This window comes from Pleurodeles waltl, chromosome 1_1 (assembly GCF_031143425.1).
Source record: "Pleurodeles waltl isolate 20211129_DDA chromosome 1_1, aPleWal1.hap1.20221129, whole genome shotgun sequence".
Taxonomy (NCBI): domain Eukaryota; kingdom Metazoa; phylum Chordata; class Amphibia; order Caudata; family Salamandridae; genus Pleurodeles; species Pleurodeles waltl.
In genome coordinates, this window is record NC_090436.1 from 20,765,962 (window position 1) to 20,791,879 (window position 25,918).

The window sequence follows — 25,918 nt, forward strand, 5'->3', positions numbered from 1 at the left end:
GTGCTACTGTCTATCCATGAGACCCCTGCTCTAGTGTTTACACGAGGTAGAGTGCTGCTGTCTACTCATGAGGCACCTGCTCTGGTGCCTACATGAGGTACAGTGCGGCTGTCTACTAGTGAGACCCTAGCTATAGTGCTTACATGAGGTACAGTGGTGCTGTTTACCCATGAGACCCTTGCTCTAGTGCTTACATGAGGTACAGTGCTGCTGTCTACCCATGAGACCCCTGCCCTAGTGCTTACATGAGGTACAGTGCTGCTGTCTACCCATGAGACCCCTGCTCTAGTGTTTACACGAGGTAGAGTGCTGCTGTCTATCCGTGAGACCCCTGCTCTAGTGCTTACATGAGAAACACTGCTGGCGTCTACTCATGAGACCCCTGCTCTAGTGCCTCCATGAGGTACAGTGCTGCTGTCTACCTGTGAGACCCTTGCTCTAGTGCTTACATGAGGTAGAGTGCTGCTGTCTACTCATGAGACCCCTGCCCTGGTGCTCACTTGAGGTACAGTGCTACTGTCTATCCATGAGACCCCTGCTCTAGTGTTTACACGAGGTAGAGTGCTGCTGTCTACTCATGAGGCACCTGCTCTCGTGCCTACATGAGGTACAGTGCGGCTGTCTACCCACAAGATCCTTTCTCCAGTGCTTACACGAGGTAGAGTGCTGCTGTCTACTCATGAGACCCCTGCCCTGGTGCTCACTTGAGGTACAGTGCTACTGTCTATCCATGAGACCCCTGCTCTAGTGTTTACACGAGGTACAGTGCTGCTGTCTATCCATGAGACCCCTGCTCTGGTGCTTACATGAGGTAGAGTGCTGCTGTCTACTCATGAGGCACCTGCTCTGGTGCCTACATGAGGTACAGTGCGGCTGTCTACCCACAAGATCCTTTCTTCAGTGCTTACACGAGGTAGAGTGCTGCTGTCTACTCATGAGACCCCTGCCCTGGTGCTCACTTGAGGTACAGTGCTACTGTCTATCCATGAGACCCCTGCTCTAGTGTTTACACGAGGTAGAGTGCTGCTGTCTACTCATGAGGCACCTGCTCTGGTGCCTACATGAGGTACAGTGCGGCTGTCTACCCATGAGACCCTTGGTCCAGGCTTACATGAGGTAGATTGCTGCTGTCGACCCATGAGGCCCCTGCTCTAGTGCTTACATGAGAAACACTGTTGGTGTCTACTCATGAGACCCCTGCTCTAGTGCCTCCATGAGGTACAGTGCTGCTGTCTACCTGTGAGACCCTTGCTCTGGTGCTTACATGAGGTAGAGTGCTGCTCTTTATACATAAGAACCCTTCTATAGTGTTTGCATGAGGTAGAGTGCTACTGTTTACCCCTGAGACCCTTGTTCTAGTGCTTACGTGAGGTACACTGCTGCTGTCTACTAGTGAGACCCTTGCTCTAGTGCTTACATGAGGTACAGTGGTGCTGTCTACCTGTGAGACCCCTGCTCTAGTACTTACATGAGGTACAGTGCTGCTGTTTATACATGAGAACACTGCTGTAGTGTTTACATGAGGTAGAGTGCTGCTGTCTAGCCAAGAGACCCTTGCTCTGGTGCTTCCATGAGGTACAGTGGTGCTGCTTATCCATAACACCCCTGCTCTTGTGCTCACGTGAGGTACAGTGCTGCTGTCTAACCATTAGACCCCTGCTCTAGTGCGCACATGTAGTAGAGTGCTGTGGTCTAGCCATGAGACCCTTGCTCTGGTGCTTACATGAGGTAGAGTGCTGCTGTCTACACATGAGACCCCTGCTATAGTGTTTGCATGAGGTAGAGTGCTTCTGTTTACCCCTGAGATCCTTGCTCTGGTGCTTACATGAGGTAGAGTGTTGATGTATACTCATCTCATGAGACCCCTGCTCTAGTGCTTACATGAGGTACACTGCTGCTGTCTACTAGTGAGACCCTTGCTATAGTGCTTACATGAGGTACAGTGGTGCTGTCTACCCATGAGACCCTTGCTCTAGTAGTTACATGAGGTACAGTGCTGCTGTTTACCAATGAGACCCTTGCTCTGGTGCTTACATGAGGTAGAGTGCTACTGTCTACCCATGAGACCCCTGCCCTAGTGCTTACATGAGGTACAGTGCTGCTGTCTACCCATGAGACCCTTGCTCTAGTGCTTACATGAGGTACAGTTGTGCTGTCTACATGAGACCCTTGCTCTGGTGCTTACATGAGGTACAGTGGTGATGTCTACCCATGAGACCCCTGCTCTAGCTCTCACATAAGGCACACTGTATATGAATTCTGGCCCTGTTGCCTAAAGAGATCACTATACATGTATTCAGCTGAGGTTCAGTGCACCGTGGCTCACGGTAGTGACTATCCAGTGAGGTAGAGTGCTGCACCAGACTGGAGTGTGGAGAGACCCTGTTCAAGCCTGGTGACTCTGGTGAAGCTGCTGGGGTTAGGGCTGCATGAGGTGAAAGGTCACTGTCAGGGTATGCACAGCTGACAAGCTTTCAGATTGCATATGTGTGCCATTATCATCCTGCAAATAAGTGATTTCCCATGAGTCTTGTCTGACAGAGTGAAACTTACTTGTGATTTAAAATAAAAATCTCTGTAATAACATACGCATCAGAAAATGTCACCATTCAGGCAACATGCTTGGAAGTGTGTCAAAAGTTAACTTTCCTCCACCCATTATTAGTTGTAGACTTTTATAGTAGCCACACTGATAAATAAATAAAATTTTCTACTTGATGGCAAACAGAAGGACTGCTGCTGAGCTCAAAAGAGCTGTGAAAATTGGTGACAAAGTATTCCAGTGCGGGAACGCGAGTGGGATTAAGGATTTGCGTTAGTCTGACCCGTGATGCGTGGCACTTGGCAGGGCTGGTGTCCTCACCGTGAAGATGACCTTCAGGTTGTTCAAGAGCTGCAGGTCCTTGGGTCCCCCGGTGCTGGCCCAGCGGATGAGGTAGTTCTCACTGGAAGAGAAAAGACACGTTCACGGGGGCCAGTAAGGCACCAAGGAGGCAGCAGAGAGGGGTGTAAGGTATCAGAGCACGTGGGAAAACAAAAACAAATGACGGACTCTCTATTCAGCCACCACTACAACTCAAAGCGCTAGAAAATAATGAGCCAGAGGGGTATATTCACTAAGATTTTGCACCGGGTTTGTGCCACAAAAGTGACGGAAATCGATGCAAAATCTTTTTTTACTAATTTACAATCCAGTGCAAAACTTGTTTTGTGCTTGAAAAACACTTAAAAGTGAAGCCAAACAGCGCATAGTGCTGCTCTGTGTTATATAGCGCCAACGGGGCTTTCCATGGGTATTCCAGTGCAACTATCCAAAGTTTTGGATGCAAAACCCTATTTACTAAAAAAAGGAAACAGGGATTTGCATCAAAAATAGCGCCTATATGTGGCGCTATCACAGAGAATCTTTTTTTATTTTTCCTTTCTCTTCCGATTTTGCATGTATGCTTTGTCCACTTACAAAGTGGGAAACGATTTAAAGTTAATCTAAGATTAGTATTTTGCCCTTCCAGTACAAAAGATACGCTAGACTCACGCGCACACCCTTGCACTATGGCACATTTCTTCGCTGGTGCTGGGGAGAGGGGAGGAGAGTGTTGTATTTCATTAAAAATGGCGCTCTCCGGCTCACTCCTGCTCACGCAGCACAGCTTCTTTGGCTGTGAGCTGCTCTGAGTGGAAATTTAGTAAATCTGAGCCGAAATGTGTTAAACCAGTGCTAGAAGTGGAACATATTTACTCTGGGAACCCATAAATTGGGGGGTCAAGGCTTGGCAGAGGAAAGGGGTAGAGTCACGAGGGGTGGAGCTTCAAACACAGAGTCTGGCAGTTAATGTATACATTTAAATTCAAAAAAACTGTTGCAAAGAAATTGGTATCAAACAGGAATGTGACAGCAAAGCTGTTCTTTTAAACTTAATTGGTCACAAGGGAGCTGCATTTTAAAATATCTCACAGGGTTAAAACACCTGCTGCAGAGATCACTGGGGCAGATCTATGAAAAGCACACAGTGCAGCGCCACTATTTTTGCGCCCTTTCGTGCCCCATAACACCACCATGTGTGCGCCCTATTTAAAATACGGCGCACCATGGCGGTAGTTAGGGAACTAGTGTCATAACTTTTAACACTAGTTTTGAGCTTGTAGGACTAGAGTAAAAAATGTTGACGCTAATCCTGCAAACCACCCAGAGGCGCATTGAAACCAACGGGAGTCCCATTTTAACACCTGCTCTGAGGAGGCGCTAAAAATCCCAGACAAAATCTAACAGAATTCTTTGTGCCATTTTTACAGCCCCCCTAACGGGCAACGCCCCTTTTGCATACATCAGGCCTGGCACAGGCAAAATATGGCACAAGGGGTTATAAAGTGCTGCAATGAATGCATTGCGCCACCTTGTAAATATGGGGCTAGGAAAATGCCACATTAGCGCCACCTTAGCGCCAAGACATGATGCTATGGCGGCCCTAAGGTGGCATTAGGGGCTCTTAAATCTGCCCCATTGTGTGCCCAGTAAGATAACTCCAGTGTCTAGCGCAGTTCTGGGAGAGATCTTTCTTTCGTCCAATCACAGTTGTGCGTCATAAACTAGCAGTGAGGGTTAATGTGCCTGCCATATAGCACGTTGTGTAACATGCACATCACATATTCGTACTTTGTATTTTATTTAGCTAGGCAAGTGGACTATGCTTTTGACACTGAGATCATTGTGTTACATCCAGTTCATAAGCTGCAAGTCTTCTAACACAGCACAGTGATCTATTTGCCTGTAACAAGGAGCTGCAAGCAAACTGTAGGGCACAGGCTTAGATACATATGGGCACATGTACGTACCATTTTCCCTATCGCAAACGGCCCGATTCGCAGAATCGAACCGTGTGCAACAGGAAAAAATTATTTGGGTATGTAGAGACCCTATTTTGCGATTCGGTAAGCTATTTACCGAATCACAAAATAGGTTTGCAGGTCACAATTAGGATGGGGCGTTCCCTTCCTAATTGCGAGTCGCAGAGCGACGTACCATTATTTTACCATTATTTTGTGACCGCAATTGCAGTCACAAATCAAGCGCAGTTAGCACCAGTTTTAAACTGGTGCTAATCCATTTGCAAACCTGAAGGGGTCCCCCTGGAACCCCTCCCCCTTTGTAATGGCAGCACAAATATTTTTCAGAGCAGGCAGTGGTCCTACTGACCACTGCCTGCTCTAAAAAAATTAAAACGAAACTTCATTAAAAAAAAAAAATGCATCTCATTTTCCTGTAAGGAAAACAGGCTGCATTTAAAAAAACTGCTTTATTTAAAAGCAGTCACAGACATGACGGTCTGCTGTCTCCAGCAGGCCACCATCCCTGTGAGGGCGGCCATTCCCAATGGGGTCGCAAATTGTGACCTACCTCATGAATATTCATGAAGTAGGTCATTTGCGACCCCATTGCGAATCGCAAACAGTGTATAGTACACTGTTGTACATAAGGTTTTGCGGCTCGTAATGTGTGACTCGCAAACGAGTCGCAAATTGCTAGTGCTAAAACTCGGGGTCGTACATCTGGCCCTTAGGCTTGTATTTATGGACTTTGTGGCGCAGGGAAACACAGCAAGTCATCCTGCTGCTCTGCCCTGCGTCACAGGGACAGGGCAGGAAAGTGCCATATTTAGCTCATGTGGTGCATTCCTGTCCTTTCTCCCTGCGCTGGTGCCCTTTTGGCAGACTAGCGCCAATGCAGGCACCCTGGCACCATGGTGCCAGGGTGTCTGTGTGGCATGCAGAATTGTTTTTGTGCTGGAAGGGGATCTTTCCTGCACAAAAACAAATCCTTGGAGGCTTTTTTCCCTTTCTATGTGCGCTGCGGAACGCAGCACACATGGAAAGAGGATAAAACGAGGAGAAACAAACATATGTGTCCTTGTTATGCGTCACCTGAACGGCATATTTTTTGGGCGCATTCCCAGGTTTTTTAGTTGTAAATCTCGGAATGTGTCAAAATCCATGAATGTTGCCTGGAAACAGCCACGCAAAACCCATGGAAACGCCTCCATGACATAGAGTAATGTAACCCAGCAATTTGCTGACTCCAGTGATGTCATACATGAAAGTTGCTTATCCTAAAGGAACTCCTGCTTAGTGCTTAATACTCAGAAATTATCTGCAGGCAACTAACCTGTTCACAACTATCAAGTTCATAGTGTGCTAAGGCTGTCATGCACCACGTGGAACACCGCAATAGAGTCAAGAGACCCCCCCATGTGACGCAAGCGTTCATACGCATCGCATTGTACTTGACACCAGAAAAGGTGACTCTTAGAGGGAAGCACTGGCAGTGTATTCCTATGGTGAGCACCTGCGGAGACTTTGGACCAGACAACCGCCAAAAACAATACCCTACTTGTACTGCTCCATCCCTACCACAAATAATACTCTACTTGCACTGATCCGTCACTACCACAAACAATACCGTGCTTCAACTGATCCATCAATGCTACAAACAATACCCTACTTTACTGCTCCATCCCTACCACAAATAATACTCTACTTGCACTGATCCGTCACTACCACAAACAATACCGTGCTTCAACTGATCCATCAATACTAAAAACAAGTCCCTACTTGTACTGCTCCATCCCTACCACAAATAATACTCTACTTGCACTGATCCGTCACTACCACAAACAATACCGTGCTTCAACTGATCCATCAATGCTACAAACAATACCCTACTTTACTGCTCCTTCCCTACCACAAATAATACTCTACTTGCACTGATCCGTCACTACCACAAACAATACCGTGCTTCAACTGATCCATCAATACTACAAACAAGTCCCTACTTGTACTGCTCCATCCCTACCACAAATAATACTCTACTTGCACTGATCCGTCACTACCACAAACAATACCGTGCTTCAACTGATCCATCAATGCTACAAACAATACCCTACTTTACTGCTCCTTCCCTACCACAAATAATACTCTACTTGGACTGATCTGTCCCTACCACAAACAATACCGTACTTCAACTGATCCATCAATACTACAAACAAGTCCCTACTTGCACTGATCCACCAATGCTACGAATGATGCTTCCACTGATCAATCACTTCCACAAACAATACCCTACATGCACTGATCCATCACTACTACAAACAATACCATACCTGCACTGACTCATCAATGCCACAAATAATACCCATCCATCACTACCACAAACAATACCCTACCTGCATTGACTCATCAATGCGACAAATAATACCCTACATGCACTGATCCATCACTACCACAAATACCTTACTTGCACTGATCCATTGCTACCACAAACCGTACCCTACCTGGACTGATCCATCACTACCACAAACAATACCCTGCGTGCACTGATCCATCACTACCACAAACAATACCCTACCTGCACTGTCTCATCAATGCCACAAACAATACCCTAGTTGCATTGATCTATCATTGTCACAAACCATACCCTACATGGACTGATCCATCACTACCACAAACAATACGATACTTGCACTGATCCATCACTACCACAAACAATACTTTACTTGCAGTAATCCATCACTATCACAAACAATAACCTAATTACACTGATCCATCACTACCACAAACAATACCTTACTTGCACTGACCCATCACTACCACAAACAATACCATACCTGCACTGATCCATCACTACCACAAACAATACCCTACCTGCACTGATCCATCACTGCTTCAAACAATACCCTACCTGCACTGATCCATCACTACCACAAACAATACCCTACTAGCACTGACCCATCACTACCACAAACAATACCCTACCTGCACTGATCCATCACTGCCACAAACAACACCTTACTTGCACTGATCCATCCCTACCACAAACAATACCCTACCTGCACTGATCCATCACTGCTTCAAACAATACCCTACCTGCTCTGATCCATCACTACCACAAACAATACCCTACCTGCACTGATCGATCACTACCACAAACAATACCCTACCTGCACTGACCCATCACTACCACAAACAATACCCTACCTGCACTGATCAATCACTACCACAAACAATACCCTACCTGCACTGATCCATCACTACCACAAACAATACCCTACCTGCACTGATCCATCACTACCACAAACAATTCCTTACTTGCAGTGATCCATCACTACCACAAACAATACCCTACCTGCACTGATCCATCACTACCACAAGCAATACCCTACCTGCACTGATTCATCACTGTCACAAACAATACCCTACCTGCACTGATCCATCACTACCACAAACAGTACCCTACCTGCACTGATCCATCACTACCACAAACAATACCCTACCTGCACTGATCCATCACTACCACAAACAATACCCTACCTGCACTGATCCATCACTGCTTCAAACAATGCCCTACCTGCACTGATCCATCACTACTACAAACAATACCCTACCTGCACTGATCCATCACTACCACAAACAATACCCTACCTGCACTGATCCATCACTACCACAAACAATTCCTTTCTTGCAGTGATCCATCACTACCACAAACAATACCCTACCTGAACTGATCCATCACTACCACAAACAATACCCTACCTGCACTGATCCATCACTACCACAAACAATACCCTACCTGCTCTGATCCATCCCTACCACAAACAATACCCTACCTGCACTGATCCTTCACTACCACAAACAATACCCTACCTGCACTGATCCATCACTACCACAAACAATACCCTACCTGCACTGATCCATCACTACCACAAACAATTCCTTACTTGCAGTGATCCATCACTACCACAGACAATACCCTAATTGCACTGATCCATCACTGCCACAAACCATACCCTACATACACTGATTCATCACTACCACAAACAATACCCTACCTGCACTGATCCATCACTACCACAAACAATACCCTACCTGCACTGATCCATCACTACCACAAACAATACCCTAATTGCACTGATCCATCCCTACCACAAACAATACCCTAATTGCACTGATCCATCACTACCACAAACAATACCTTACTTGCACTGATCCATCACTACCACAAACAATACCCTAATTTCACTGATCCATCACTACCACAAACAATACCTTACTTGCACTGATCCATCACTACCACAAACAATACCCTAATTGCACATATCCATCCCTACCACAAACAATACCCTAATTGCACTGATCCATCACTACCACAAACAATACCTTACTTGCACTGATCCATCACTACCACAAACAATACCCTAATTGCACTGATCCATCACTACCACAAACAATACCCTACCTGCACTGATCCATCACTACCACAAACAATACCATACCTGCACTGATCCATCCCTACCACAAACAATACCATACCTGCACTGATCCATCACTACCACAAACAATACCCTACCTGCACTGATCCATCACTACCACAAACAATTCCTTACTTGCACTGATCCATCACTACCACAAACAATACCCTACCTGCACTGATCCATCACTACCACAAACAATACCCTACATGCACTGATCCATCACTACCACAAACAATACCCTAATTGCACTGATCCATCCCTACCACAAACAATACCCTAATTGCACTGATCCATCACTACCACAAACAATACCTTACTTGCACTGATCCATCACTACCACAAACAATACCCTAATTGCACTGATCCATCACTACCACAAACAATACCTTACTTGCACTGATCCATCACTACCACAAACAATACCCTAATTGCACTGATCCATCACTACCACAAACAATACCCTACCTGCACTGATCCATCACTACCACAAACAATACCATACCTGCACTGATCCATCCCTACCACAAACAATACCATACCTGCACTGATCCATCACTACCACAAACAATACCTTACTTGCACTGATCCATCACTACCACAAACAATACCCTAATTGCACTGATCCTTCACTGCCACAAACAATACCCTACCTGCACTGATCCATCACTGCTTCAAACAATACCCTACATGCACTGATCCATCACTGCCACAAACCATACCCTACATACACTGATTCATCACTACCACAAACAATACCCTACCTGCACTGATCCATCACTACCACAAACAATACCTTACTTGCAGTGATCCATCACTACCACAAACAATACCCTAATTGCACTGATCCATCCCTACCACAAACAATACCCTAATTGCACTGATCCATCACTACCACAAGCAATACCTTACTTGCACTGATCCATCACTACCACAAACAATACCATACCTGCACTGATCCTTCACTACCACAAACAATACCATACCTGCACTGATCCATCACTACCACAAACAATACCTTACTTGCACTGATCCATCACTACCACAAACAATACCCTAATTGCACTGATCCATCACTACCACAAACAATAACCTACCTGCACTGATCCTTCACTACCACAAACAATACCCTACCTGCACTGATCCATCACTACCACAAACAATACCCTACCTGCACTGATCCATCACTACCACAAACAATACCCTACATGCACTGATCCATCACTGCTTCATACAATACCCTACCTGCACTGATCCATCACTACCACAAACAATACCATACCTGCAATGATCCATCACTACCACAAACAATACCCTACATGAACTGATCCATCACTGCTTCAAACAATACCCTACATGCACTGATCCATCACTACCACAAACAATACCCTAATTGCACTGATCCATCACTACCACAAACAATACCATACCTGCACTGATCCTTCACTACCACAAACAATACCCTACCTGCACTGATCCATCACTACCACAAACAATACCCTACCTGCACTGATCCATCACTACCACAAACAATACCCTACATGCACTGATCCATCACTGCTTCATACAATACCCTACCTGCACTGATCCATCACTGCTTCATACAATACCCTACCTGCACTGATCCATCACTACCACAAACAATACCATACCTGCACTGATCCATCACTACCACAAACAATACCCTACATGCACTGATCCATCACTACCACAAGCAATACCTTAGTTGCCATGATCTATCACTCGCACAAACTATACCCACATTGCATCGATCTAACACTACCTGTTAGATCTGGCATCATTGGCATTTTCTCCCCTAACTTGTTGCCTCTGCTTCCCATGTTGTTGCTGTGTGCTGTGCTTTGTTTTTGCTTTTTTGTTTGATCTGGACACTTTGCCACTGCTGACCAGTGCTAAAGTGCAAGTGCTCCTGTGTAAATTGTATGTGTACATTATTTTATCCATGATTGGGATATATGAATGACCAGTAAGTCCCTAGTAAAGTGCGCTAGAGGTGCCCAGCGCCTGTAAATCAAATGTTACAACTGGGCCTGCAGCACTGGTTGTGCCACCCACATTAGTAGCCCTATAAACATGGCTCAGACCTGCCACTTTAAACTATCAAGGCGACTTTGCAAGTGTACCCACCTGCCAGGCTAAACTTTCCCTTTTTATACATGAAAGACACCCCTTAGGTAGGCCGTAGCTAGCCCCATGGGCAGGGTGCAGTGTATGTTAAAGGTAGGACATGTACTGATGTGTTTTATATGTCCTGACAGTGAAATGCTGCCATATTCGTTTTTCACTGTTGCAAGGCCTATCTCTCTCATAGGTTAACATGGGGGCTGCCTTTAAATATTATTAAAGCAGATGGTCCCTTTGGGAGCAGATAGACATGTTGAGTTTGGGGTCTCTGAACTCACAATTTAAAAATACATCTTTAGTGAAGTTTAGATTGTGTGTTTGAAAATGCACTTTTAGAAAGTATGCATTTTCCTGGTTAAAACATTCTGTGACTCTGCCTGTTTGTGGTTTCCCTGTCTGGGGTCTGTTTGACAGTTGGGCTGGTGCACCTCTCCTCTAGACAGTGACACAAAGGGAGCTGGGGTGTAGCCTGCACATCCTGATGGGCTATCTGGGCTAAAGTGGAGGAAGGAGCTGACACTCACACCTGAAAGGACTGTGCCTGCCCTCACACAATGCAGTCTCCAACCCTCTGGTGTGTCCCCGGGGCCTGGCCTGGGCAAGGCAGGATCTTGAAAACAACAGAGACTTCTCTTTCACGTAGGCCTATTTCAAAGGCAGAAAGGGGTATATGAAGAGCACCCAAAACACCTGAAAATCAGATTACTACTGGAACCAAGAGGAGCCTCTGCCAAGGAGAAGAGCCGGAGAAGCTGGAGGAGGAGTACTGCCCCTTTGCCTGTGACTGTGCTTTGCTGGGCTGGCCTGCAGTAGCTTATTCTGCCTGGGAGAGGACAAAGACTGGCTTTTGTGTGACTTCCCACTGGTGAAGAATCTCCAAGTGCTTGAAACTGAGCTTGCCTCCTGTTGTTGAAGTGTCAGGGACAGCAAAGTTTTTTCTCCCAGCACTTGGACTTTCTGCTGAGAGTCCTGCCTGCCAAGGGGTGCCTGTCTCTGGGCCCTTGAAAGGTGCAGCTGGTGGAAAAGGACAGAAATCCACGCATAGACTGCCGTGCTGGGAAACTCTCAACACACCACCTGCCTTGTGACTAATAAATGATGCGCCACCGGCCTCGTGGCTAAAATTTTCTCTCCACCTGCATCGTGGCTGGGAGATTGACGCAACGAGGCTAGAGAAACGATGCGCAACACCCTCAACGGCTGCTGTGAATGACCCAAGCCCCCATGCAGCGCGTTTTGTGACATTGTGCGACCGGATTTCAACATAACATTGTGGGACGCGTAAAATCAACGCAAAGCCTGCAGGACCCGAGGTACCCGTCTGGAATCGATGCATCGCTCTCTTGTAGGAGAGGAGAAATGACGCATGCCGACCCCACCCGAGGAGGAACGATACACGGTCTCACCTGCGAGTGAGAAATCGACGCATCACTGGCCTTTTCCGATGCACCGTCACCCGTGCAGCTTTATTTCGATGCTACCCAGGTACTTTTGTGCGCTAACAGCGTTCGCACTGTTTTCCAAGGATTTAAGACTCTTCTTCTTTTTAAAATTCATATGTTGTCGCTTTGGTCTTGTTTTATTTAGATAAATATTGTCTATTTTTCTAAACCTCTGTTGTGTCATTTTGTAGTGTTTTCACTGAGTTACTGTGTGTGTTGGTAGAAATACTTTACACCTTGCTTCTGAAGTTAAACCTGCCTGCTCATGCCAAGCTACCAAGGGGGTATACGTTGGTTAATTGAGGGTGATTCTTCTTCACCCTGACTAGCGTGAGGGTCCTTGTTTGGACAGAGGGTAACCAGACTGCCAACCAAAGACCCCATTTCTAACACTACCCATCAGTACTTTTCATTATCAGCATCTCCAGGTGTGAATCAGGACAATGGATGAAGTGAACTGCATAGTATTCAAGCGTGGCTCCTGTACCCACTGACTCGCTGCCTTCAATTCTGTTTTCAGAACTGAATGTGTAAACGAGAAAGACATATGGAACCTGCCTAATTTTTTACTTTCTTTTTTTGTTAAGCAATTTATGTATTCCTAAAAGGCGATGCCGTTCCAATACGTTTATTGAATTTAAAAAATGAGGCCATGACATTTCCTCTCTAAAAAAGTTGACTGATTTTCTGGAAGAGACCACAAGTCATTTATAAATATTTCAGAAGAAGCAAGATTGAGGTCCAGCAGTGATTAATTGAAGGAGCCATGCCGGTCACCATTAGACACGTGCTTCTGTCAGTGCTTAATTTGTAAAAAACGAAGGGCCTGATTAGGAGTTTGAGACCACTGTCAAGGTGGCGGTCTCTCCACGGGCCCTATTACAACTTTCCCACTGGGCTGACCGGCAGAAGCCAAGATTTCCACCGATCAGCCCGGTGGGAAAGGTGCAGCAGAATTGTCACAGCTCATAACACAGCATGCCGCAATGCTGCTGCACGCGGGGGGCACCAGTCTTGCGCTGGAAAATCAGTGCAACCAGCACCATGTCGTGTGCCAGGGGGCGCTGCTGCTCAAGTTTCTTTTGCTGCCGCTCAACTAGATTTTCTACTCGAGCGGCATCTTTTCCAATGCGAATGGTAGTGACCGCTTGCGCCGGGGAAATGTCGCCGGGTGCCCTCCTATCACCTGAAAATTGTGCTGAGACATCGATTCTTGCTCATGCTTGCCAACTTACTGTTGGCGAGCCACATGTGAAAAAAAACTCCGCCACACAGCAGCAAAACTTGGCTGGAACTCCGCGTTACATTCTTAACGCGGAGTGGCCAAAACTCAGCGAACTCCGCCAGCACAGCGGAATTTTCCACCCACATCTACTGGTGGATGTAAAAAGTGTCCAGACAGCTGAATTGATTGCCTTGCTGCATTTACAGTACAATGACGGTTAACGTTTACACTGATAGCCAGTATGCATTTGGGGTTGTCCATGACTTTGGCCAGCTATGGGCCATGAGGGCTTCCCTCACGTCTGCTGGCCAGCATATGCCAAATTAATTTCTGCCCTTCTGCAGGCTCTGTTATTGCCATCTAAGGTTGCAATAATCAGATGTTCAGCGCACACTGCTAGGAAGGACCGGCCGCCAGGGCCACCGACCACGGGAGCACCGCCAACAGGCTGGCGGTGCTCCAACGAGCATTCTGACCGTGGCGGTTCAGCCGCGGTCAGAAGCGGAAAGTCAGCGGTCTCCCGCCGACTTTCCGCTGCTCGTGTGAATCCTCCATGGCTGCGGAGCGCGCTCCGCAGCCATGAGGATTCCGACCCCCCCTACCGCCATCCTGTTCATGGCGGGAAAGCCGCCATGAACAGGATGGCGGTAGGGGGGGTCGCGGGGCCCCTGGGGGCCCCTGCCGTGCCCATGCCAATGGCATGGGCACGGCAGGGGCCCCCGTAAGAGGGCCCCGCAAAGTATTTCAGTGTCTGCCTTGCAGACACTGAAATACGCGACGGGTGCCACTGCACCTGTCGCACCTTCCCACTCCGCCGGCTCGATTACGAGCCGGCATCCTCGTGGGAAGGTCGTTTTCCCCTGGGCTGGCGGGTGGTTTTTCAGCAACCGCCCGCCAGCCCAGGGGAAAACTTGTAATACCCGCCGCGGTCTTTTGACCGCGGCGCAGTATTTCGGATGGGGGAATTCTGGCGGGCGGCCTCCGCCGCCCGCCAACATTGGAATGACCCCCTATGTCTCCTTTGGTAATACCTTTGTTGACAGCAAAGCCTCAGAAACAGCATTGTCGAACTGGATCCTTATCATGCTACTTAAAACTTCATCACAATAAGATACAGGGATCACACCTACATTTGTTTATTTTGACCCACAAACCACTCAAAAACAAGTTTCAGGTGAAAAATTGCTTTCATAGTCTCAAGGCGGGTGCAAACAGAAGAGGGGATATGGGTAGGTCCCCATGATAAGATATGTCTGCCTATGTCTCTTCTTCCATCAATGGTATGATTCTTTCATGGACCACCTCATGTGGGGAGGGATGGAATGGTCAGATTATTTTCTCATTGTTGGTAACATCCAAAATTGTGCCAGGAAGCTGAAAGACTGTGCAAACGTTATGCGGTGTGTGCACAGTATAATGTTGGTAAAAGTACATTACTGAATCCAGACATTTTCCCCCACCCCAGGGACCATTTGAGAGCCTGCAGCTGGATTTTATTGAAATGACCTCTTGTTACAAATACAAATATGTACTACCCATTGTTTGCATGTTTAGGAAATACACTGAGGCGTACCCAACAAAGAATTGTGATGCATTGACTGTGGTCAAATGCCTTTTAAAAGAACTGATACCACGCTTCGGTATACCAAAACAATTCAGTTCAGACTAAAACCCGGCCTTTGCTTCTGAAGTGATATGCAAGAGTCTGGGAATAACATTGAAGTTTCACTGTGCCTATCACCCACACGCCACAGGTGTGATGGAATGAAAAAATGTGGTGCTGAAAAACAAGAGGGGCAAAATATGTGCAGCCACTGAACTATCCTAGATAAATGCACTACCATTGGCACTGATGGCAATTAGAAACACCCCTGACCGCCATACTAAATTAAGCCTTCACAAAATTCAGTGGAAACGCCCTCGGAATTTATCTGCTATATGTCTACTGCTCCACTATCAATAGCTCATGATTTGGTACTGCAATACTACAAACAGCTATCAGAGACACTGCCGTGTCTTCACCTTCAGGTGTTGCAAGCTCTTACAGACCCATTGCTAGCTGATGGACATTCTCTTAGACCTAGCGATTGAGTCTCTGTAAAGGCCCACACCAGACGTCACAGCCTACAACCTAGCTGGCAGACATCGTATCAAAGTTTGTTGACAACAAAGACAGCTGCCAAATGTGCAGGAGTGACCTCCAGGACTCACAGCTCTCAAACCAGGAAAGCAGCGCCAACGGAGCCATCATCACTACAGGTTGATCACACTAAACAAGAGGCTCCTGTTCCTTTAAGAACAACAAAAGGATACAGTCTAAGGCCCAGGAAGCCTCCTTGTCTGCAACCACCGGTCCAGAAAGACCGCAGCAAGGGCCCGTGAAGTATTGGTAATCTCTCCTGGCTTAATGGCTGGAACAACCAGGAAAATGTTATAAAAAGCCATTGGATTCTGACTGTCTCCTGTACCTTGGTACCAGCAATAATAATAACTGTTTTGTTCATCGACTCAGAGAACACATAAGGATTCCGGAGACTGAAGGCAATCAAGAGACTTTTAATGATTCAACTACAAAGATTACAGGACCTGTCCTGATCCAGCTGAGGACTTATCAAAACTACAGCCCATATATAAAGGAAAACACTATGTCAATTAGATGACAAAATATGTTTCTGTACTAAGGCCCTCGTTTCAACCTCGGCGGTCTTTTCCCAAGACTGCTGAGGGACTGCCGTGCTGAAGACCGCCAGTGCAGGCGGTTTTCCGCTCGGCGAATTATGACTGCTGGCAGCCCTCCGTCCTATTTCGGATGGAGAGCCGCCAGCAGCCATACTGGCGGTCGGCAGGGAAGTGGAGGCTGCTACACCTCCACCGCCTGTCATCAGAACACCGCCCACCAAATCCCAACCCAGGATTCGGCGTGGCGGTGTTCTGGTGACGGGGAGCTGGCGGCAGAGCAGCCCCCATGGATCCCGTTCCCTCGTGAAGGATCACCGGACCAGGTAAGGGGATCGTTCGTTAGGGGAGGGGGTGGGAGGGTGTTTTGTGTGGTGTGCGTGTGTAGAGGGGGTGTGTGAGTGCATGTATGCATGTTGGGGTGTGTTGTGTTTGGTAAATGTGTGCGTGTCGGTCTGTTTGTATGTCTGTGGGTATGTGTGTGTGTATGTCTGTTGGGATGTCTGTTTGTATGTGTGCGGGTATGTGTTGTTGTAGTGTATGTGTGCGTGTAGGGGCTGTGTGTGTCAATGTTGGGGGTGGGGGTGTGGAGGGGGGTTCTGCCACCTTTGGGGGGTGGTAGAGGGTCGGGGTGTGAGGGGAGGACTCGGGGTGGGGGAGACCCCTATCAGTGCCAGGGAAGGAATTCCCTGGCACTGATAGTGCCTACCGCCATGGATTTCATGGCGGTTCCAAAGCACACAAAATCCATGTCGGTATGCAGGGTTCTGATACCGCCGGCGGTCTGGTGACGACCGCCGGGCTGGAGACCGAAGTCTCCAGCCCAGCGGTCGTCACCGCCCTGGCGGTCAGAGTGGAGAAGTGGCGGATGACCATGGCGGTAACCGCCATGGTCGTAATTCAAAAAAAAATTTGCTGTCCTGTTGGCGGTATTACCGCCTCTTCTCCCCCGCCACCAGGGTCATAATGAGGGCCTAAATGTCTCAGAGTGTTAATATTTGCAAACACATACCAAACTAGCACTCAGGATGACATGTCTTATAGTCTAGTATCACTGTCTAAGGCTGTAGAATGTGCCTTCCTATGTGAAATGTTGTACAGTACTGGGTTCTAGCCCTTCTTTATCAAGAACTTAGTCCCGGGTAAGAAACAGAAAGAGGACAGTAGGAAATTTGTACAATTCAGAATATCAAAACAGAAGAAATACAGCTCATTGCTTACTATGACAGGTATATTAGGGCTGGTTTTGGCAAAAATATCTTACTTTATGTGTCCGAAATGCTCCAATAATAAGATTATCAGTGCAGAAAGCCACCAATAGCACCATCAATACATGTTCATGGGAAATAACACCTGCCATGAGTGCATTGATTTGCCACCTACCAGCGCTGAATATGGTAAGGCAGCAATGTCTTGCCCTGTGGTAATAGGGCACAAGGTAATATTTTTCATTTGTGGACACTGGGCCTATATGTATCGTATCTACTCCAGGAATGGTATGGAAGTTATTATCTGTCCACTGTCATGCCCCTAAAGTATCAAGTGAAAAACATCCCTGATACAAGAATAAGGTTGAAAAGGATGGCTGCCTGGCTTAATAAGGTGCTGGACATTTTCAGGATAATGGTTCAACCCCTAAGGATAGCCCATGATAGCTATCAGATAAATGAATTAGCAAAACTAATATAAGAACTGTCAGAAAAAACTACTGTGGCTTTGAGAAACATTATAGATGAGATTGTTGCTGTACGAAGTGTCATAATTCAAAATTGTATGGCCCTAGATACCATCTTGGCTGAGGAAGCTGGGGTCTGCAGGGGTAAAACAAAGAATGCTGCACATACATTCCATGGTACAGTGGGAACATTTGCTGTGCAATAGGTAGTATGAATGACACAGCAAGAGAAGCACAGAACATCCAGGAAGGGGACCTGTGGAACTCCTTAGCATCATGGATTAGTGGAATGGTACATGGATATTAGAGGCAATATTGGTTGGCTGGTGGATACTGGTGCTCCTTTGTATACTGGTGACAGTGGTTCCTCAATGTTTTTCTGCCATCACTGTCCAGTTGTGTCATCTGAAGCATCCCATTGGTCAATATATAGAGATGAATGGAATCTACGACGTCCCACAGGCAGGGATGCAAGGACAAGTCTTAAGTGGAGAACGGTCCACAACGATTAACGAAGAAGCAAAAGAAATCACGGCAATAGAGACAGAGTAATTTACACTGTTGAGCGTCAGAGGAGGGAATGTGGAATCCATTATTTGACACTCAATGGAAGGAGTCTGCAGAGTGTGTCAAAGTTGATGGCCAGCTTGTTCTGTTTCTGTAATTTTCCAGAGCCTTGAGTTTTTACCATTAGCCTATTACACCATACCTGTAGGAGAATTTCTACAGCAACAAGGCCCTGAGAAATCACCAAGTCAAAAATATATGAGATAAGCTGTTGCTATGCCTCATGCTAGCTTGCTTTAGCTTGATTCTGTTGTGAGGTTATCTTAGCATCGTTTTATGGGCATGTTATTTTAACCATAGGCCTGCAGCTTGTGCCCTTTAGCCTATTAGTAATTAATTTTATTATTTTACAAGGTGCCTCATTTTGCAGTGATGTTTTTATTTCTTTATCTGTTGTTCGCTCTGCCTAGGAATTATTTTCATTTCTTAGCACAACATCTTCACTCTGTGCTTGCTCAAGGCTGTACACGATCTTGTTGTTGGTACAAAATAGAACTTAACATTCCCTTCCACTTCACCAAAATATATGTGTTCTTATACTAGGGCATATTTCTTAGAACATCACTTGTTTTATTATAAAACATCTCTGCCCCCCATAAGTTAGAGGGAAGTTCCAGCCTGAAACTGCCACCACATGGTGCTGCTTTACTGGAGCTGTCTGCTGAGACTTAAGGCCAGATGTAGCAAACGTTTTACATGGCGCAAACAGCGAATTTCGATATTTGCGACATGCAAAAAGCACATTGCGATGCCCAATCGCCGTTTTGCGAGTCGGTAACCTGGTTACCGACTCGCAAAACGGGAACGCGCGTCGCAATTAGGAAGGGGTGTTCCCCTTCCTAATTGCGAGTCGCAGCGTGATGCTGCATTGCTTTGTGACCGCGAATGCGGTCGCAAAGCAATTGCAGTTACCACCAGTGTCACACTGGTGGTAACCCATTCGCAAAAGGGAAGGGGTCCCCATGGGACCCCTTCCCCTTTGTGAATGGCATTAAAAACATTTTTTCAAAGCAGGCGGTGGTCCTATAGACCACCGCCTGCTCTGAAAAAATAAAACAAAAACGTTTCATTTTTTCGTTTTGTAATGCATCTTGTTTTCCTTTAAGGATTAAAAAAAAAAACTGCTTTATTTAAAAGCAGTCACAGACATCGTGGTCTGCTGTCTCCAGCAGGCCACTGTAGGAGGCTGGACTGGTTTGTAGTGAGTACCAAGGGGTACTTGCACCTTGCACCAGGCCCAGTTATCCCTTATTAGTGTATAGGGTGTCTAGCAGCTTAGGCTGATAGATAATGGTAGCTTAGCAGAGCAGCTTAGGCTGAACTAGAAGACGAGTGAAGCTCCTACAGTACCACTAGTGTCATATGCACAATATCATAAGAAAACACAATACACAGATATACTAAAAATAAAGGTACTTTATTTTTATGACAATATGCCAAAAGTATTTCAGTGAGTACCCTCAGTATGAGGATAGCAAATATACACAAGATATATGTACACAATACCAAAATATGCAGTAATAGTATTAGAAAACAGTGCAAACAATGTATAGTTACAATAGGATGCAATGGGGACACATAGGGATAGGGGCAACACAAACCATATACTCCAAAAGTGGAATGCGAACCACGAATGGACCCCAAACCTATGTGACCTCGTAGAGGGTCGCTGGGACTATTAGAAAATAGTAAGGGTTAGAAAAATAGCCCACCCCAAGACCCTGAAAAGTGAGTGCAAAGTGCACTAAAGTTCCCCAAAGGACATAGAAGTCGTGATAGGGGAATTCTGCAGGAAAGACACAAATCAGCAATGCAACAACGATGGATTTCCAGTCAACGGTACCTGTGGAACAAGGGGACCAAGTCCAAAAGTCACAAGCAAGTCGGAGATGGACAGATGCCCAGGAAATGCCAGCTGTGGGTGCAAAGAAGCTGCTACTGGACAGTAGAAGCTGAAGATTCTGCAGGAACGACAAGGGCTAGGAGCTTCCTCTTTGGAGGACGGATCCCCCACGCCGTGGAAAGTCGTGCAGAAGTGTTTTCCTGAAGAAAGACCGCCAACAAGCCTTGCTAGCTGCAAATCGTGTGGTTAGGGTTTTTGGATGCTGCTGTGGCCCAGGAGGGACCAGGATGTCGCCAATTGCGTCTGGGGACAGAGGGAGCGTCGAGCAAGACAAGGAGCTCTCTCAGCAGCAGGCAGCACCCGCAAAAGTGCCAGAAACAGGCACTACAAGGATGCGTGAAGCGGTGCTCACCCGAAGTCGCACAAAGGAGTCCCACGACGCCGGAGGACAACTTAGGAGGTGGTGCAATGCAGGTTAGAGTGCCGTGGACCCAGGCTGGACTGTGCACAAAGGATTTCCGCCGGAAGTGCACGGAGGCCGGAGTAGCTGCAAAAGTCGCGGTTCCCAGCAATGCAGTCTGGCGTGGGGAGGCAAGGACTTACCTCCACCAAACTTGGACTGAAGAGTCACTTGACTGTGGGAGTCACTTGGACAGAGTTGCTGGATTCAAGGGACCTCGCTCGTCATGCTGAGAGGAGACCCAAGGTACTGGTGATGCAGTTCTTTGGTGCCTGCGGTTGCAGGGGGACGATTCCGTCGACCCACGGGAGATTTCTTCGGAGCTTCTAGTGCAGAGAGGAGGCAGACTACCCCCACAGCATGCACCACCAGGAAAACAGTCGAGAAGGCGGCAGGATCAGCATTACAGAGTTGCAGTAGTCGTCTTTGCTACTTTGTTGCAGTGTTGCAGGCTTCCAGCGCGGTCAGCAGTCGATTCCTTGGCAGAAGGTGAAGAGAGAGATGCAGAGGAACTCGGATGAGCTCTTGCATTCGTTATCTAAGGAATCCCAAGAGACAGAGACCCTAAATAGCCAGAAAAGAGGGTTTGGCTACCTAGGAGAGAGGATAGGCTAGCAACACCTGAAGGAGCCTATCAGAAGGAGTCTCTGACGTCACCTGATGGCACTGGCCACTCAGAGCAGTCCAGTGTGCCAGCAGCACCTCTGTTTCCAAGATGGCAGAGGTCTGGAGTACACTGGAGGAGCTCTGGACACCTCCCAGGGGAGGTGCAGGTCAGGGGAGTGGTCACTCCCCTTTCCTTTGTCCAGTTTCGCGCCAGAGCAGGGCTAAGGGGTCCCTGAACCGGTGTAGACTGGCTTATGCAGAAATGGGCACCATGTGTGCCCATGAAAGCATTTCCAGTGGCTGGGGGAGGCTACTCCTCCCCTGCCTTCACACCATTTTCTAAAGGGAGAGGGTGTAACACCCTCTCTCAGAGGAAGACCTTTGTTCTGCCATCCTGGGCCAGGCCTGGCTGGACCCCAGGAGGGCAGAAGCCTGTCTGAGGGGTTGGCAGCAGCAGCAGCTGCAGTGAAACCCCGGGAAAGGCAGTTTGGCAGTACCAGGGTCTGTGCTACAGACCACTGGGATCATGGGATTGTGCCAACTATGCCAGGATGGTATAGAGGGGGTAATTCCATGATGATAGACATGTTACATGGCCATATTCGGAGTTACCATTGTGAAGCTACATATAGGTAGTGACCTTTATGTAGTGCACGCGTGTAATGGTGTCCCCGCACTCACAAAGTCCGGGGAATTGGCCCTGAACAATGTGGGGGCACCTTGGCTAGTGCCAGGGTGCCCTCACACTAAGTAACTTAGCACCCAACCTTCACCAGGTGAAGGTTAGATATATAGGTGACTTATAAGTTACTTAAGTGCAGTGGTAAATGGCTGTGAAATAACGTGGACGTTATTTCACTCAGGCTGCAGTGGCAGGCCTGTGTAAGAATTGTCAGAGCTCCCTATGGGTGGCAAAAGAAATGCTGCAGCCCATAGGGATCTCCTGGAACCCCAATACCCTAGGTACCTCAGTACCATATACTAGGGAATTATAAGGGTGTTCCAGTAAGCCAATATAAATTGGTAAAATTGGTCACTAGCCTGTTAGTGACAATTTGAAAGAAATGAGAGAGCATAACCACTGAGGTTCTGATTAGCAGAGCCTCAGTGAGACAGTTAGTCATAACACAGGTAACACATACAGGGCACACTTATGAGCACTGGGGCCCTGGCTGGCAGGGTCCCAGTGACACATACAACTAAAACAACATATATACAGTGAAATATGGGGGTAACATGCCAAGCAAGATGGTACTTTCCTACAGCCACCATCCCTGTGAGTGCTGCGAGTTGCAAGGGGGTCACAAATTGCGACCCACCTCATTAATATTAATGAGGTGGGCCTTTGCGACCCCCTTGCGGGTCGCAGATGGTGTCAGAGACACCATCCTGCATACTGAATTGCGACTCGCAAATTGCGAGTCTCTCTGACTCGCAATTTGCGAGTCGCAATTTCAGGTAGTACGTACATCTGGCCCTTGATCTCTTTTCCGCCTACTTGGGAGAGGACTCTCCCAAATATATTGTTATTTAACCCAGGTCAGGTTAGGGTTATCGGGTTTCCTCTTTTTTGTGGACTCTCGGTAGTCCAGCAACCCTCTTCACTACTACCACATTCTGGTATGGGGAAAGGTGTCTTCCCAGGGGTCCTGAAGGGCGGATTAGGGCTAACGCTGCTGTGCTGTAATGTAGTACCTTGGCGGCATAGGTAGGATTTCTTATAGTTAGCATTGTGACACTATGATGGGAATTATCCTATGTTTCACCCTTTTCGTCACCGCTCTGCTATTAACATGTTGCATTATCCTAATCATTGCAGTACATTCCTTCTCTTCTAGTATGCAGTTAGTTCAATAAAATATATTGAACCAAATCCTGCTTCTGTTTGTTTTTGCATGTACAAGAAAAATGTAACTAAGAGAAAAGGATAAGATCTGTTCCACGACGATGTCCCTGAGAAATTAGAATGCCATGTGCATTACGGCCACAAATCAACTTTACTCTTGGGCACTGGTGAGGTACTGCTAGCTGGCAGGAAGGGTTAAGCCAACAGTTGTCGCACGGCGTGGGATTGGACTCAGTTCCCCGCAATCCGGTGGTGCTGCCGCTCGAATCCAGCAGACTCATTGGTACAATGAGAGTCACCACGACAATGCCCATAAATGGACCCTCTTTGAATACAGAATAATGATTGGATAAATGTTTGGAAAGTGCTACGCTGGGGAATTTCCCATTGGCTGTGTATTATTTGTGCAATATCTCTGTAATATCTCCATGATGCATAAAAACCTCAAGCAACTTCTGTAGTTCCAGTCCGGTCCATACTGGGACCCGGCTCCCCACAGCTGCTGAATAATAAGATACCTTAGAAACCTAACCTGCCTAATGTCATTCTTCTTTTAGACTTCCACACAGAGACTGGGAGTCTTTCCAAAGTGTGGCCTCTAAAGTCAGTTCAACCAAGTTCAAAAAATGTACCTAATTCTTATCTGACAAGACTATACTAATCTAACAATACATATTCCTATGGTTTCCATCTTCCTTCCATGGAAAACATACTGCCAATAGGCAAAGCTCCCTCTTTTTTTAGTGTTGAGCTAATTGCTACAGTTCCATCCAGGAGACTGACTTCACATATGTAGTGATCTACAAGCCATCCATCAGACTGAATTCACATATATCTGGCGAGCTACAAACCATCCAGGAGACTGACTTCACATACGACTAACGATCTACAAGCCAATCATGAGGCCGATTTCACATGTATCTGGTGAGCTACAAACCATCCATGAGACTAACTATACATACAGCAGGCGACCTACAAGCCATCCATTAGACTTTGCATCCTTGGTGTGGTCTCCCCTAACTTTTTGCCTCTGTTTCCCAGGTTGTTGATGTGTGCTGGACTCTGTTTTTGCTGTTTTTGTTACTCTGGGCACTTTACCACTGCTATCCAGTGCTAAAGTGCAAGTGCTCATATGTAAAATGTAAGTGTAATTGGCTTTCCATGATTGGCATATTTGATTTACTGGTAAGTGCCTAGTGCACAGTGCACTAGAGGTGCCCAGGGATGGTAAATCAAATACTGCTAGTGGGCCTGAGCACTGGTTGTGCCACCCACATTAGTAGCCCTGTAAACATGGCTCAGGCCTGCCACTGCATTGTCTGTGTGTGCAGTTTTTAACTGTTAATTCAACTTGGCAAGTGTACCCACTTGCCAGGCCTAAACCTTCCCTTTTCTTACATGTAAGGCACCTCTAAGTTAGGCCCTAGGTAGCCCCATTGGCAGGGTGCAGTGTATGTTTAAGGTAGGACATATACTAATGTGTTTTATATGTCCTAACAGTGAAATACTGCCAAATTCGGTTTTCACTGTTGCAAGGCCTGTCTCTGTCATAGGTTAACATAGGGGCTGCCTTTAAATATTATTAAAGCACAGGTTCCCTTTAAGAGTAAATGGACATGTGGAGTTTGGGGTCTCTGAACTCACACTTCAAAAATACATCTTTTAGTGAAGTTTGTTTTGAGATTATGGCGGTCATTCCAACCGCGGCGGGCGGCAGTAGCCGCCCGCCTGGCGGGAACCGCCGAATGACCGCACCGCGGTCAAAAGACCGCGGCGGCTATTCTGGCTTTCCCGCTGGGCCGGTGGGCAACCGCCAAAAGGCCGCCCGCCGGCCCAGCGGGAAAGACCCAGCAACGATGAAGCCGGCTCCGAATGGAGCCGGCGGAGTTGCTGGGGTGCGACGGGTGCAGTGGCACCCGTCGCGATTTTCAGTGTCTGCAAAGCAGACACTGAAAATCATTATGGGGCCCTGTTAGGGGGCCCAACGACACCCGTTCCCGCCATCCTGTTCCTGGCGGTAAAAACCGCCAGGAACAGGGTGGCGGGAAGGGGGTCGGAATCCCCATGGCGGCGCTGCAAGCAGCGCTACCATGGAGGATTCCCTGGGCCAGGGGAAAACCGGCGGGAAACCGCT

At 47.1% G+C, this 25,918-nt stretch overlaps 1 protein-coding gene across 1 annotated transcript in view; it reads right to left on the reverse strand.

Annotated features, from left to right (window-relative positions):
* LOC138255404 (dedicator of cytokinesis protein 2-like) overlaps positions 1 to 25,918 on the reverse strand; it is a 1,984,107-nt gene that overhangs the window by 1,711,866 nt on the left and 246,323 nt on the right. The window contains exon 9 of the mRNA XM_069205837.1: positions 2,864 to 2,945. Coding sequence (XP_069061938.1) covers positions 2,864 to 2,945 — 82 coding nt within the window. The remainder of the gene's footprint in view (positions 1 to 2,863; positions 2,946 to 25,918) is intronic.